Genomic DNA, 13303 nt, shown 5'->3' on the forward strand with positions numbered 1-13303 from the left:
ATTTAAACTCAGGATCACACATTACATCATTGCACTACAAATGTGGCAATATTCCAATACTTCGGAGTTTTGGTAGAGTATATTAACGTAGTATAGATGCTTATTTTTTTCGGATGAACTACACATTGATGTAACATTTGCACCCTCTTTCTGTTCCAGATTTGCCATATGGTTGGGAACAAGAAACAGATGAAAATGGTCAGGTGTACTTTGTTGAGTAAGTATATAGATGGGTGAAGCCAATGACAATTGCATCTTTCAGCTCGGGATAATGATGTGATATATTTGTGGGTAGACTGGGATTGGAATAGAGATTTGAGGAAAATCAATATTGGATTTCTAAAATAAATGCTGAAAATGTTTAATTATCATTTGAACAGAGAAAAGCTAGGTTAGCATTTTGGGTGGCTTACTAAAGGAGACTAGAGTTAAAAATTGGAATGCGAATGGTTGATGGCTGTACTTAAAATAGATAAGTCACCAGGACCGGATGGAATGCAACCAAGGATGCTGAGGGAAGTTAAGGTGGAAATTGTGGAGGTATTGGCCATAAACTTCCACTCCTCCTTGGATACAGGGCTGGTGCCAGAGGACTGGAGAATTGCAAATGTTACACTCTTGTTCAAAAAAAGGGTGTAAGGATAAACCCAGCAGCTACAGGCCAGTCAGTTTAAACTCGGTAGTGGGGAAGCTTTTAGAAAAGATAATCCGGGACAAAATGCTGGAGGCAGACTCAATCATGCCTTTTAAAAGGGAATTGGATAACTACCTGAAGGAAAAGATATTGCAGGGCTATGGAGAAAGGGCAGTGGAGTGGGACTAGCTGAAGTGCTGTTGCTGAAAGGCCTCCTTCTGTGCTGTAACCATTCTATGGGCCCAGGAGTTGCTTTTTTTTTTTGGAGCAACTTGATTTTTCTGGACTAACTTTAGTTGCAATTCTGGCCATTTAATTTTCGGCAGTATAAGTGCATTGTGTTTTTTTTTAGTTAGTTTTTTTTCAAAAGGAGGCGTTCCCAGCCATTTAGGTGTTTGGCCAGCAAATAGTTGCTCCAAACTAACTTACGCCAGCGTATGTTGCCACTTCTGTCTGCACAGAAAAACCTTACTTGGAGTTAAGGAATCGGCGCAAGTAACTACATTTAAAGCATCACCAAGCACCAAACAAAGCACAAAACAAAGCACAAAAAGTAATAAGCATTCAATAAAAAAGAAAGAACTGAAGTAAATAATTAAATTAACAAGTAAAGAACTGAAGTAAATCTTACCTTGAACTAAAGTTAGCAGCGGCTGTCCGTGCTGAAGTCCCTTCGGCCTGGGATAGGGTGGGGAGAACGTGGCATCCTAAGGATGGGGGGGGGGGAGGGAGAATGCTCAACGCGGCAGGCTGTGAAGGGGAGGGGGGAGGGTTGGGGGGTGCTGGCATCTAAAGTGGTGGGAGGGAGAAGGCTGAAATTGGCATGGGTGGGGGGGGGGCGGAGAGGGAGGGAGAACACTAAATGTGGTGGGTGGGGGGGGAGGGGGGCGGCTGGTGGGTGCTGAACACAGCATCTGAAGTGGAGGGAAGGAGAAGGCTGAAATCGACCATTGCGCATGCGCAACTGCTCCATCGCGCATGCGCAACGCTGCCGGCACTGAAATAGACGCTGGACCCTAGTCCCACCCCCCCCCCTGCCGGCTCTCTGTAGCGAGCATGTCCCTAGCTCTGCCCCCCTCTCACTCTCCTGCGGCTGAAGACACCCTGAGGATTGGCCAGAGTTGCTGGTAATCTTTTCGCCGCATTTATTCTCCCAGGAAGTCGGCGGACCTCTGAGATGCGCCGCTTTTTAAGGGTGGGGGCGGGGAGGGAAACTTCATCCACTGATTTCTATGATTTTTCAATGGAATTGAAGTGGCGAGCCATGGAGAAATCAGAATAGATTTGTGGACAGGACGTGATGTTTGGCAGGATGATTCCCCGAGCTGTATTTGGTGTCCCCAGCATAATTTGATGTATTTGGTATCTCCAGAAAATTGGATGAAGTACTTGTACATTGCTGTTTCATATGGAACGTATGCTTTTGGAGCCTGGAAAATGAGGTAGAAAAACATGAATAGGAAGGTGTTGCATTTGCTGCGGGTTGCAGGGGAGCAAACTATCTTTGTGGTAGTTCGCCTGCCTGACTCTTGACTTTTAACCTTCCCGCTTTGTTTTGTTCTGTTCAGTATAAAGGAATTTGGCTATCTTCTAGATTCCCGTCCGAGCAAAGTGTCTTTACCTAAAACATTAACCCATGCTTTGTCTTTTATTTTGATGTTGGAGCATTTTCTTTCATTTTTGATGGGTATCCTATCTTAAATGGATATGTGTATAGCATAGAGAATCACTTGCACAACTTTACAAAGGTAACAAATCCACATTCCAAATCATTAGTTTCTACAAGAACAAGTAGATTTGTTTAGAGTTGCTCATAGCTGAGGGATTAATTCTGTACATGTGGTAAAGATGATACTCCAGCTCCATTTTAATTTGGTGATCAGAATTTGATCATCGGATGTAAACAATTAAAAAGTTAATTGGGGGGAAAAATAAAACTGTTGGGACTAATGGATTAATTTATTATTGAATTCTCCATTTGACTTTGGTTAGATCTTTCTTTAAAGTTAGTTATTGAAGTTGCTCATAAAATCTCTCCTCTTAGTCACATAAACAAGAGGACCACGTACCTGGATCCACGTTTAGCATTTACCGTTGAAGAGACATCTGAGAAACCAAATATTCGACAGAGGTATGATGGGAACAGTGCTGCTATGGAAATTTTACAAGGTCGTGACCTAAGTGGCAAAGTTGTCATTGTCACTGGAGCCAATTCAGGGATTGGTAAGTAGCACCAATTTGATACCCAACATCTTGATCAATAGAAAATACCATTTAATAGTTGGAAATTCTGGTACATTTTGCCTCCCAGTCTAATTGATACTTACTGACTTTCAATCTTGATGGTTACTCAAACAATGGAATTTGGCCCTTAACCTTGGTTTCTCAATTAGCCATCAAATATTGAAATGGGTGATATATTTTCCTTTTTTAATTTATTTTTATGCTGCACACTATTAGGAAGTCAGACCAACTTGATCCCAATCATCTATTAATAGCCGCTCTTTTGAATTCTAGTAAAGAAATGCTTATTTCCAATTTGTATATTCAGTTGAGGAAGTCTTGCCTGAGAGTCAAGATCCCCAACAGTATCCGGGATATACTGTTGACTCTGTGGACACTCATTCCCAGCAAAAATCGATCTTGTCAGTCATCAAATAACTCACTGCTGAAAGTGAGATGATATTCTGGCTGTCTTCTCACTATGTGGGTAATGATTGAACCAGCCCTATGTTATGCTGTGTTGTAATACAATGGGCTGTCATTAGGCTTTCACGTTAGAGTCTCGTCAGTCTTTCAGTTCAATTGCTGCTTTCCAGATTACTAACCTGAATTTTCTGTCGCTTCTGTTGAGATTAACTTATCTCTAATCTTTCAAATAATCAGGATCGAGTGCAAACCAATATGGTGGGTTTATTGTGTTTAATCGGAGTCTAGGGCAGAATATAACACACTAGTTATACAAAAACATGCGACCGTGACAAGTAGCTGGTCCGGCCACGATCGGACAGACGGCTGGTGTGCCCGAACAGCTCTCTTTGTCTCGTGTCTCTCTTCTGACAGACAGAAGTCAGCATGGTAACCACTCTTAGGAGTCCTTACTCTGTGTGTGCGAAGGGCTTTAGGTCTTCATTTTATTCTCTTTTTAGAGGTGGGCCTGCGGTAAAGTATGGAAAGGACCATTTAACCTATAGAGGTTCCCCTTAAAACAAGGTGCCCAATGGCATGTTGAGTTTTTTGTTTAATCCATGGAAAAAAGGCCAACCCTCCTGTTATCTCCCACCTGTCAGGGGTCTTCTCACAACCATTACACATGCTTTCTGTAATTGACCAATCATGGCCTTGCAGCATGCTGCGGACTGTCTTCCCCTTATCTCATCTGGCCCTGTCCTCCCAAGACTAGAGTCTCAAACTCACTTTCCAGGAAAATAAAACTTATGCAGTTCCAGTAAAACATAACTTGTACATTAACCCCTTGTTTCGCGTTCTAATACAATAATTTAAAGAGTATTATTCACGTCACAGTTTCATTTACATAATATATTTTTAGGTATTCCTAATTTCTCACACTTCGCTAAAGCATAGTTTGGCCGAGTGGCTTAAGGCACCATCCAGTGTGGCACTAGGCCATACAAATAAGCAGGTCCAGTAGGCAATATGTGCTGAATGAACTCGTCTCCATTGGGGAGATGCAATTTGCATCAGCGCCCCAGGGCCGGGTACAGCAATACTTAGCCAACATTGCACTCCTGAATGTTGTTTAGTGACTCTTGCTGCTTTGGGGCTTTGGATGTCTGCTGAGGGCACGGTTTAGCTGTGACATCAAATAACCTGCAGACATTCGCTGTTGACTGTAGAACGGGCACTTGGGTGAAGCATAGGAAGGCACTTGCACTGCATTTGAAACTCTATCCCAGCAAGAGTTGCTGGCTTCAGGCGATAAGGGGATAAAACTGATTGTAGTATTTGAATATAAATTTCTGGCACTACAGTTTTTGAAGAAAAAGATGAACTTGGAAATCCATGAGTTAGCAAAAGTTTAAATGGCTCCCATGTGTTGAATAAATGCAGAGGTCACAAGCACGGGCATTCATTCGTTAAAACACATTTGGACAAGCAGCAGTTTGAACATAGATGTCCCAGTGCTGATAGTTTGTTGTAGTTGGCTTAGAGAAAAATGCACAGAGCCATAGCTATGTTTTCATTAAAAGCCAAAGAACAGTATTTTCTCCAGGCTTGCAACAGCCATTAAAAATGATTCTTAAGAGAGTCTTTACTTCTCTAGCCTGGAGAGATTGAATGAAGTATCCAAATACTTGTGTCATAATTAGTTGTTGAAAAACACTAACTCTTTGACACCTTTTAAATGTAGTCACTATGTATGTGAAACCTATTCTGACAGTACATAGTTGAAAGATCATTGTTGAAGTACTTTAATGATTGATACACAGATTTAAGTTATAATTTGAAAATTCTGATTTGTTCCTTCAGAGCTTACTGGTCAAGACGGATATATTTTATTTACTCCCACAACGCGGATAGTTCTGGTGCAGAATGATTGTAGTGAGCAAAATCTGATGCAATGTGTATTAACAGATCTCCCTGGCCAATGGACTGATCAATAATTGGTAGCATGTAGACACAAGCGATCAATTGATTGTATAGGTTGTCAGAACAGGTCTGTTGGTGGGTTAAAGACCTAAAAATGTCCATTTGTCACCTGTGTTCAACAATTTGAAGGAACTATTGTGCTTTAATTGACATAGTTGGCAGGAGAATCACAATCATGCAACCAGCTGTAGATCAAATTTAAAAAAAAATTGAATAAACACCTACCACCTCGCAGGAGTTGGCGTTTAGAATCCGGATACACTACAGACTACAGCTGTGTGTACCTGCCAGCTTGAAACTTGACCACATTTTGCAGGTGTTGTGTAATATAGTGATGAATTGTGGTACGATCAATGTGTATGTAACTGGACGGATCTGGAGAGAGGCTAAATTAGCTAGGTTAGAGTTATGTTGGATTCAAAAAGACACAAAGTTGGCTTTGTATTTTTAGAGGTGTGGAGGCACATTATATACTCATTTTTTTTTAAATTAGGCATAAATAACGACTTGAACTAGCTTGCTTGCTTTTATCCCAAAGACGACTCAAAGTAAATCCTTTCCATGCTAAAGAAATTAGGAGTGCACACCATTGAAAGAGCCATTGTTCTGTTAGTTTAATGGTTGATGTACAGGTTTAGTTCTACTACTTTGGTAATAATTCAAATTTGCTGTGGAGAAAATTGTTCATTAAAGAGGGGCGATACTTTTCAATTTGCATTCCACTTTTTTTTGTTAAGCCGACGGCTTAAAATATACCTTATTTTAGATTCCACAATTGATCATTTTGGATCTTACTAATGTTATTTTGATAAGCCACAGCATTACATTGGAAATTATTCTTGCTCTTGGCTTTGTACAGGACTGTAATTTTTTTTTCCACATTGTTTTGGTCCATCTTTCAAAACATTAAAAAAACATTTACCTTAAATGAACGACTTTCCACTTAACATGTTGATACTAACATCTTGGTTGTCATATTAATTAACGAGTGCATAAAAAACTGCAGGTACTGCTTTATCTGTGATTACAAATGGTTTAAATCAAATGTACAGTTTGGTTGATGATTGAAAATTTGAAGGATATTGAGTTGTGAAAACTACAGGTATTAAACGTTTCCTCAATTGAACATTGAAGTAACAAAACGTTGAAATTCTGTTTAGTCCTTACCTTCAGTTTGCTACGTCATGCCTTCGACTCAGTGAGTAATCTCTACTTTGCAGCTCTCTAAATGCAGATTCACTTCTCCTGAATTCTGAGCTGCCCTTGTCGGAAATAAGATGTTCAAGTATTGAGCAGTATTGTGATTTTGCAATAAAAGCATTTAAAAAGTAGTTTGGTTTTAATGTAATTTAGTGATCTGAGGGGTGACTATCCCAAATTGGAAATAGGTTGGAGCTCAGCACATTGAGAAATCACCATAATTCTTCTTTTTGCCAAAGCAAAGTATCTTTAGTTGAAAATATTTCACTAATGGTACTATAAACCCAGCATTGTTCACAGTATACATCCATGAATGTTTCCTGGCTGCCAGAGGCAATATAAGTAACTAGGACTACTTCAAAGTATTCACTGGTTCTGCCCACTCCCTCAGTCCACCTCTTGGCTGGAAAGGGCTACACTGATATTTAAACCTCCAACAGTTAGTTTCCTGAAGATATGCTCCTTTCCTGGATGTTCTGAAAAATGCAACGCTTCCCTTTACTCAATCTTCCTTCTGTCTATGATCCTATCCATATAAAGAATTAACTTGGTGACATGCATTTAAAAAGGTAGTCTTCTGTAAATATGTTCTCCTCATGAATTTCTGGGGCCACTACCCCCTAGAGTTTGTTGCTTAGCATTTGTACCAAATATTCCAATCTGTGAACCTTTCCAGTTGTTTTCTACAAAATTAACTATTAATTGCTGTGTATCAAATACTTCCATTTTGTTTTGTAACAAAAGCAGCTTTGTAACCGCAACACAGTGAATTTTAAATCGTTTTTCTGGCCTGATTGTGAAAGTTGTTTCTTGATCCTGATGCTGATTTAACTCCTTTGGAAAAGAGCTGAATAAATATCTGGATTGAGGTAGGGTCTAAGGTTATTAGGATAGCTATAGACTGAGGTGGTTTAGGGGATGCAATAGTTTTGTGCCATCGGTGAGGGAGAAAATGGGGCCGGAAGGAAAATGTAATCTGTGGAGGATAGCTAGCCAAGGTGGGATAATGGAGACGAGGGATGGCTCCATATTCTGAAATGTGCTCGATTACTTCTGGTAAATGAAATCAGTGAGGTTAAATCCAGAATAGATTGTATGTCGTCTGGAAGGGTTCAGTTTTATGAGTCAAATAGCCTTTACCCCTTGTAAAATTTCCAATATCTTTTTATATTTTGCTTTAAAACACATGCACTCATTTTACATTTTGGCTAATGTACATTTTTGTTATTTGTTGCTGGAATGTTGAAGGTGGTGCTAGCAAAGCTGAGTTTTTATTCGCCATCTCTAATTGTCCTGTGAAGGTCGGGTGTTTGGGAGGGTGGAGGTGCTTTTCCTTGGCACAGATGGCGCTTGTATAATGATAGGTCAGGAATTTCACAATTTTGATTCAGTGATGAAAGAATGGCATTATGTGTCCAAGTCAGGATGATGTGTGACTTAGTGAGCTTGGAGGTGGTGATTAGCTTGTGATGATGGTCTTGTGATCATGTTGCCATTCTCATTCTTGGTGGTAGAGGTTGTGGGCTGGGAGGTGCTTTCGAAGCTAGCTTGGCCAGTTGCTTCAGTGCATCTTGTTAAATGGGGCATGCTGCAGCCACAGTGTGCCACTGATGGAATGGATATTCTCCAGTGGCAGGGATTCCAATCTATCAGAATATTCTCTCCTAGACGGTGTTGAGTTTCTTCTGTGTTGTTGAAGTTGTGCCCATTCCAGTGAGTGGTGAATATTACATCACAATCCTGTTCGTAATTAGTAGGGAGCCATTGAGGGGTCAGGAGGCGAGTCACTCATTACAAAGTACCAACCCTCTGCCCTGTTCTTGCAGCCTCAGTATTTATATGGCTGGTCCATTTAAGTCTCTGGTAACATCCAAAATGTTGATGGTGGGGGACTCTGATGGTGTTGCTGTTGAAGTTCAGGGAGATGGTTGGGCCTTTTCTTGTTGGAGATGATCAATATTTGGTGCAAATTGTATCTTCCACTTATCAGTCCAAGTGTGGATGTTGTCCAGGTCCTGCTGCAAGCTGGCATGTGCTGCTTCATTATCAAAGGAGTTGTGAATGGAGCTGAACATCTGTAGGGTAGTCAGCGAACAGTTCCACTCATGACCTTATGATAGTGGTCATTGATGAAGCACCTGAAGATGGCAGGTGATAAATCTCAGCATTGTGCAATAGGATGCAGACTTGTAATTATAAAATATGTAGGCTCTGTTAAAACTCATTAACATAAATAACCTATAAGAAGAAAAACTTACCCATTGTTACTTATATCAAGAATGATGAAATGTAAGATGGAGATTTTTGAGCCTTCCATAGTGAAGGAGTGGACTTTAACTTCTCATTTAATCAATTTAATCATGCAGGAATATATTGGGGAATTCTCTGGTCAATTAGGAAGGAGAAAAGGGTAGATCTTGTAAAAATGTTTTAGGAAGCCCGAAATGTTGTGCACATCTCTCCAGTGGGATTATACCCACATAAATTTGACCCTTTGAGGGTGAGGGTAAGGCTAGCCTGTTTTCGGTCCTCCTAGTTTTGAAGCAATAAATAGTTTGTTTTCCTAAAATATAGGTCCTTAAATATCTCCAGTAGGAATCCAAAGAGATATCGGCGATCAATTTCAAACTGTGCACTTTCAGTTTAAATAATGCATCTCGACAGCACTGAATGCTTCTTTCCATTAGAGGGCAATCTTGTTCTTCGCTGAACACTGCTTGGAATCATAATTGATTCCTAGATTCCTAGTACAGGAACGTAGAGCTTTATTTCAAGATGTATATTAACTTAAAATTTAGGATTGATGTGAGCATTCCATAAAATACTAGTTTAAAAATATAAGTAAACTTTTTGCGAGATTACAAAATCTCTTTTTTTTTTTCTCTCCAGTTTTTTCCAGGCCACATGTCACCTGGAGCCAAGAGCACAGATGACCTGCTCACAGTTCATCCCCACTGATACTGCACTGACTACGTGGGATGTGCCATAATGGCCCAGAGATGAAATGTGCTTGGATTCATCTCCCCTTTGTGTTTGTTCCTTCAGAACTTACAGAATGCCTCAAAGCCCTACTCTTCAACTGCACACTTTGGTTCCCGATCCTTGCTTTTCCATTATTCCTACTTTCCTCACACTCCGTGTCCACTCCATCCTTATTCTCCTTGTAAAATGCACTGAGATGTCTTTCTGCTAAGGAGCACTTTGTAAATGCAGATTGTTTGTTTGTTTATGGGGCACATGAGCAATTACTGTTTCTTACTGGCTTGTCGCTGTACATGGCATCTCAATTATTCCTTCTGATGAGATGCGTTTAATAAATAGACATGTATGATGCTTGATTTGATGTGGGAATAAGTATTTTTGAGACAACCTGCTTGTTTCTGTTGATATTTTAAAGGATATCTTGTATTTTATAAAAAGGGCATCTTTGTCCATGTAATGGTATAGTGGACTCCCAACTGTTTACTAAAATATTGTCTTAATGGTGCAGTGTTTGTTTTCTTACTATTACTAGTGTTCAAATGATATATGAAAGGAGACCTTATGAAATATTTGGGATGACATTCTAAGCTCCTTTTAAAACAAACGGTGTGGTTGTGGATTAATTTATTTTTCTAATTGCTGTACCTGTATAAGCTAAAAGTATTACAGCAGTAAAATAAAGAATATGTTGCGTAACTTATGACATTGTAAAGGTTCATTGCTGTGCGTCTGGTGCAACCTCTTTTGCATTCACTTAGTCCAATATTATAGTCTCAAATGGCAGTTTGTGGTGATGTTTGCAGCTATGATAGTCACACACTTCCAACTAAGGATGATCCTGATGTGTTGTGATTTGAACTGCAATTTTCAATCAAGTTCTGGCTCTTCAATTTGGCTCTTATTCTCCATTGTAATTGCAATCCAGATTACAAAAGTTAAAAAAAATTGAAATAGCGCCACTTAAATTTGTGATGTAGAGTTCCTTCCTGGTGCAGAATGTAAACTGTATATAAGTGTAGGACTCATTTAAACGATTCATGAGATGATTGATGCAGAAATGCATCTAACATTTGTTTAAAGTTTCACTCCAAAAAGCTTTTGAATCATTTTTGGTGGCTAACTGTGAGATCTAATTTCTGTACAAATAAATGAATTGTGCTATTTATCTACCAAGATTCTTGGACCATTATGAACAATGTTATGTAGCTAGAGCTTGATTTTGTTTCACAATTTTTGTTTGCAATTGAGAATTGTTGGGTATATTTTGTTTAGCTTATGGATTGAGAGCATTCCAGATTCATTACATTTAGATTCTTACAAGCTGTCTGCTATCTGCATCTTGGATTTGAACCGAGAAGTGAAATGAAGTGTGGTGTTCAGTACCACTGCACCAGCGAGTCTTCATTCAATCATAAAAAATTCTGGCTTATTTTTTGAGACTGTAGAACATTTAGCAAAGATGTGCACAATTTGTTTGCCCTTATTTCAACTTTGGCTTCCAAAAAATCCTGCTTCACTTGGATTGTGATTTTGAGACATAGAAAGAACTGTAAGGAGTGGGTTTCTTAAAGGTTTAGAACGATGCAGCATGTTGGAGCTGCAGTGTGTCAGGCCATGAGGTGGCAAGATGCTGATTAGCTACCGATATCCTCCACACCAATCACCGATTTCTGTTCAGTCATGCAGTTGTATTCAGTGTAGATGTTGGGCACATTTATCAATGCGAGGTAAAAGCCAAAGGGATAGTCATCTGGGTCTCACTTCTTCATCTCTGTGTCTGGTTTAAGAGTGGCTTTAGCAGAGGACTAGGAGCAGTTACCCATCATGTGGAGTAGTGGCAAAAAAATGTTCATGTAACCGAAACTAATCTGACTTCAATTGACAGGAGTGACTAAAAGTACCGATTTAAAAATTCAGGCATCTTGCCCTTGGGGGTGAGGGGGGAGGGTAAGTTGCAAGAAATTATTAACTTCTTCTCCCTGCCCTGCACCACCTCCCGCCCCCCTAAAATAAAATCAACAATGTGCACCCATCTCATCACAGGAGTTAGGAAGTTTGTGAGATGGAGTTGAATTGCCATATGCAGTCCTAAGTTAATGACAGAGAATGATGAAAAACACTCAGCAGGCCAGGCAACATCTGAGGAGAGAGAAATAACATTTTAGGTCGATGATCTTTTAGCAGAACTGTTTAATGACTGTATTTTTACCTTAATTCATATCGCTCAAGTTGCTAAACTTGGCAGCTCTTTTCAGCCAGTTTTTCTTACTTCCTCAACATTGTTTTAGCACTTGCTGCTGACAGCAAAAATTATTTCAGAGTCGAGAGAAAGATTGAAGTGGGCAAAACATTTCATGATTTTTCTTTTCAACACTTTTTTTCCAGCAGCTATATTGATATGTAATACATTGTTACGCTCTGGTTAGGATTTGTTGACACATGAAGACTAAATTCATACCAACACTTAAAAAGTTGTAATGGCAATCCAGAGTCTGGGCTGGGCTGGACCTCCTGAGTCCAGCATGAGAGAGGTTGCGATTCTCCTTCAGAGGGTTTCAATCAGTTATGCTCCAGAGTCAAGACAGGCACTGATTTCAGATTTATGTAGCAGATTCAACATTGGTGCAACACACTGCCATAAAAAAAATCCATGTTGATCTTATTGTTTCTTTTGACTTTGAAGAATGCCACAACATAGTTAAGGATGCAGCAGGCCATTTAGCCCATCTTAGTTCATTGATCCAGAAAACCACTTCAGTTTCTTCTCTTCCCCCAACCCTTCTCCATTGCAGCTTCCGTTTCTTAAATTATTCCACAGTTTTTACCTTTGTTATCCTACCCAGAAGTCCATCTCATGTATTGATCACTCTGTGCGGTGAAGAATTTATTGATCTTGGTCTTAAATTTGCCCTTCACTGCTTTGAACCTGTGTCCTTTTGTCTTCCTGTTATGGCTTAGTATGAAGCAGTGTTTCGAATTTGCTTTTACTACATTGTTATTTTATATATCTCCATAAAGTCAAGCTGTTGCATAGGCAATAGAATGGGCTGCCACAAGGTAGCGTGCTAGCACAATGCTATTCATTATATATACAATGAGCAACCCATCCATCCAGGTGGCAGAAGTTTCAGATGATCAAAGACCAACCTTTGACAGGATCGAAGTAACACCAGCAGTCCCCAGATAGTCTAACAATACTATGCTCCAGGTTAACTGAGGGCCAATCTGGATAATGCACAGGTTTGTACATTCCATCTCAAGAATAAAGAAGCCAAATTTTAAATTGCATATTGAGTGGCGCAACCAAAGACTTGATCAACCTGTCTATCTTGGTGTGACATTGAATTGTGCTTTGGGAGACAAGATGCACATCATTCGGACCAAAGCTAAAGTTGGTGCTAGGAATAATATCCTATGAAATCTGCCTGACTCCAAGTGGGGCATTTATCCCAACACTATCAGGACTGCAGCTCTGACACTCTGTTTCTCTGCAGCCGAATATGCTTGCCCCGTATGGTAACGCTCCACCATGCAAAGAAACTGAACTCTTCTTAACGCCTGCTGTCGTTATATTACTAGCTGCTTTAAACCTACCACGGTAGATGATCTTTAGCTACTGTCGGGTATCGCACTTTTCTTTATATGAAGAGCAGCCAGAGCCAAAAGAAAGAGATAATCTAATGATCCTCGCCATCCATTGTTCCAGCACCAGCTTGATCAGAGTAAACTGAAGTCGAGACCAAATTCCTGCACTGGCAACCCTCTTGACTCCAGTGTGAAATAGTGGAGAATTAATGCCTGGAGACCACGTCTACAGAATAAGCCTCATTGTCTGAATATCGAACCTGATGAGCATCTCCCAGCTGGAGCCTCTGA

The 13303-nt window shown here is 40.0% G+C and overlaps 1 protein-coding gene across 3 annotated transcripts in view; it reads left to right on the forward strand.

Annotated features, from left to right (window-relative positions):
• Positions 1-13303, forward strand: part of wwox (WW domain containing oxidoreductase) — a 1164136-nt gene that overhangs the window by 49318 nt on the left and 1101515 nt on the right. For all 3 annotated transcript variants that reach the window (XM_070898280.1, XM_070898281.1, XM_070898282.1), the window contains exons 3-4: positions 160-217; positions 2679-2857. In XM_070898280.1, coding sequence (XP_070754381.1) covers positions 160-217; positions 2679-2857 — 237 coding nt within the window. The remainder of the gene's footprint in view (positions 1-159; positions 218-2678; positions 2858-13303) is intronic.

Source organism: Pristiophorus japonicus, chromosome 13 (genome assembly GCF_044704955.1).
Source record: "Pristiophorus japonicus isolate sPriJap1 chromosome 13, sPriJap1.hap1, whole genome shotgun sequence".
Lineage (NCBI taxonomy): Eukaryota > Metazoa > Chordata > Chondrichthyes > Pristiophoridae > Pristiophorus > Pristiophorus japonicus.